This window comes from Triticum aestivum, chromosome 6B (assembly GCF_018294505.1).
Source record: "Triticum aestivum cultivar Chinese Spring chromosome 6B, IWGSC CS RefSeq v2.1, whole genome shotgun sequence".
Lineage (NCBI taxonomy): Eukaryota > Viridiplantae > Streptophyta > Magnoliopsida > Poales > Poaceae > Triticum > Triticum aestivum.
The window spans coordinates 228481713-228484728 of record NC_057810.1 but is presented as its reverse complement, the minus strand read 5'-3'; the positions used below and the strand labels follow the sequence as shown (position 1 = coordinate 228484728).

Here is a 3016-nt window from a genome sequence, read left to right as displayed (position 1 = left end):
TGGAGTTGGTCGCCTTCATTGTTCGCAGCGAGTGGTAGACGTTGTTGTATGTCTTATTTCTCTCTTCCTATAAAGCTGAGGTCGCGTACCCTCGGGAAAAAAAAACGTGTGGACTTTTGTATCGGTTGATTGGGGTAGTTGGTCGACGGGGCGTCGTTGTCTCGCCATCTTCGGCGGTTCTGCTCCCCACTTCTCCCCTTTCGCCTTCTGGTCCAAACACTGTAGTACTCGTTTACCAGCAAGATGTCTCTCCAACAACTGCCCAACAAACGATCATAGATATAGAACGGTAGGAGCATATGGGCGTCAGCCACTACTGTTCCATACTTCCATCGAAACCGAACCCAAATCCAGAAACTATCAGCTAAAGTAGTATAGAAGAAGCAACCGATCGCACATGGATCGATGATTATTCAAGGAACAGATAAAACACTCCATGCTCTTGCAGCTTATTCACATCACAGGATGTGCATCTATCAGTAGTAAGTAATATGCCTTTTAGTGATCTAAAACGTCTTATACTACTTTAGGGAGTACAAACAGAGGAAAAGGAAGAACGGAGTAGCCATGCGCAAGCCTGGCGAGAGCTCCGATCGATGCTCCTCCTTACGTTATGCGGTGAGTGCGTCCACGCTGTATGTACATGTGGAGTGCGCGCGCGGCGCGTGCACGGTCGGCGGTGATCACGAGAGGTAGGTGCCGCAGACGCCGGCGCCGGCGCGGCAGCCGCCGCAGGCGCAGCCCCTGCCGCCCACGAACACCGGCCCGTTCCCGCGTGAGGCGGAGCGCCGCCGCAGCCTCCCTTCCTCTTCCCCGTCGCCGCTGCCGACGGCAGAGGAGGCCGCCAAGATGACCAAGGACAGCACGGACATGCACAGGATGATGACGCAGAACACCACGTCCCCGCCGCCGGCCACCGCGGAGTCGTGGCTCTCGATGACCACGCTCGCCATGGCGCTCCTCCTCGTCTTCCTCCTCGCTGGCGACGATTCTTGCGAGCTTGGCTACCCCTGGAGGCTGGAGCGCGCGCACGGTCGTGGCGGGAGCGGGATATGTGAAACGGACAGGAGTTTCGCTTATACGAAGGCGAAGAGGCGGAGCGATGCTTATCCAAGAGAGAGGAATTGCGACCTCCGCAGCTGCAATAATGGCATATGGGACTCCGCCCTCTCGTTGGATGATGACGACGTCGCCTGATTTGTTCCCTAATAACAATACTTTTCTTGAGCACTAAAGGTATCTGCAACGCACCCTCAAACTTTCCGCTTCTGTCCAAACCGCGGACAGCCGTCCGGAGGACAACTGTGTCCTGCATTTGTTTGTGGATCAGTCCCAACGTCTGTTCTGAAAACCAGGGCAAAGAGAAAAATTGAGCGGTGATGCAGCCTGGGAAACTATCAGCCATCATGTACTCCCATCCTTTGGATACTCCTGGTGCTCCAAATTTTAAAAAACATTCTTAAATGTTTCAAAAAAATCCCGAAAAATGTGAATGTTCATAAAAAATGTGACTATAACCCCTAAAAAATTTAGGTTCAAACTCGAAATGCACATTGAGAAACAAAAAAGTGAAATCCGGATGTAAATAGTGTCAATGTTGTTTTTGTCTTTTTTTTACACTATTCATGCTAGATTTCACATTTTTATTTCTTAATATGCATTTTCAGTTTGGACCTGAAATTTTAGGAGTTGTAGTCACATTCGTTGTAAACATTCACATTTTTTCCAGAATTTTTTGAAACATTTAAAAATTGTTTTTTTTTAATTTTGGAGCACGGGGAGTACCCAAGGATGGGAGTACCAAATACTTTCCCGATGCTACCCACCAGCAAGGCCTTATCCAATCGGCTAATGCCACCTAGCACCATATCTTGTCTTCAATTTAAGAAAATATTGTTATTCCAGCAGCAGCAGACCCATTGTACTTCACATGCAGGGTGATATTAATGCAGCAGAACCACTCCATCTCTTCTTCTACACAATAAATCCAACTTTTTATTTGACCTTGACTAATTTCAAACATTCATATATTTTAAACCATATATTCATTTTTGAATTTATATTTATATTTCAACCCCTTGAGTCAAAACCTTTAAATAAGATGAATCATGGATATTTTTCAACCACGTTTTAATACGAATGTACATTTCACATTTGCAAAAATCAATTTCACAGTGATACATTATAATTCCACTTTTCTGTAGTTACTATTTCACGTTAGTGAAAATCCATAATCTGTAATTTCACTCGCTTGAAATCTTTTCAATAACATGATTTTAATTAGTTTCACAAGTTGAAATTCAATTTAATATTTTTGTCTAGTTTTGGAATCTACATTTCACTTTTCACTGGTTGTTTCACCAAAATTACATCTGTTTCAATTACATTTTTTTAATAACGTATGTCCCTCTTTTGGAATAAATTGTTACACATTTCTAAAAAATCAGTTTCACCAGTTGACATTTCAGTTTCGTATTATTTTTCGGTTTTAGAACATACATTTCACATTGCACTGGCTTATTTCGCAAAACTCACACCTATTTAAATTGCACATTTTGAAAATAACATATTCCACTCTTTTGAAATAAATTGTTACACATTTTCAAATAATCAGTTTCACAAGTTAACATTTCAGTTTCATATTGTTTTTCACTTTCACAACCTATATTTCACCTTCCACTGGCTTGTTTCACAAAAATCACATCTATTTCAATTACATATTTTTGAAATAATATATTTCACTCTTTTGAAATAAAGTGTTACAATTTTTTAAATATTCAGTTTCAAAGTTGCCATTTCAGTTTCATAACTGGGTTTAATAGGTTTCAAGTTGGTCTCACATATTTCTACTGAAATAGGTTTGTTTCATATTTTTCTAGTGAAATAGGTTTGTTTCGCATAGGAAATGTGAAACCTTGAAATTTAAACGTGTTCGAAATGTATCCAAGATTGGTCTAGTGCTAAAGGTCTTCGCGTCAGGAGTTCAAATATATAATTTATTTCAAAAATGAACTTG

General features: G+C 41.6%; 1 protein-coding gene across 1 annotated transcript; it reads right to left on the bottom strand.

The window, feature by feature from the left end:
- Positions 1-375: 375 nt before the first annotated feature.
- On the bottom strand, positions 376-1184 carry LOC123134007 (uncharacterized). Its single transcript, XM_044553373.1, has one exon. The coding sequence runs from the start codon at positions 951-953 to the stop codon at positions 684-686; it is 270 nt and encodes an 89-aa protein (XP_044409308.1). The 5' UTR covers positions 954-1184; the 3' UTR covers positions 376-683.
- Positions 1185-3016: the final 1832 nt, after the last annotated feature.

Bases quoted from the DNA above. Each gene is read 5' to 3' on its own strand.
- LOC123134007 (XM_044553373.1), bottom strand. From the start codon at position 953: ATGGCGAGCGTGGTCATCGAGAGCCACGACTCCGCGGTGGCCGGCGGC.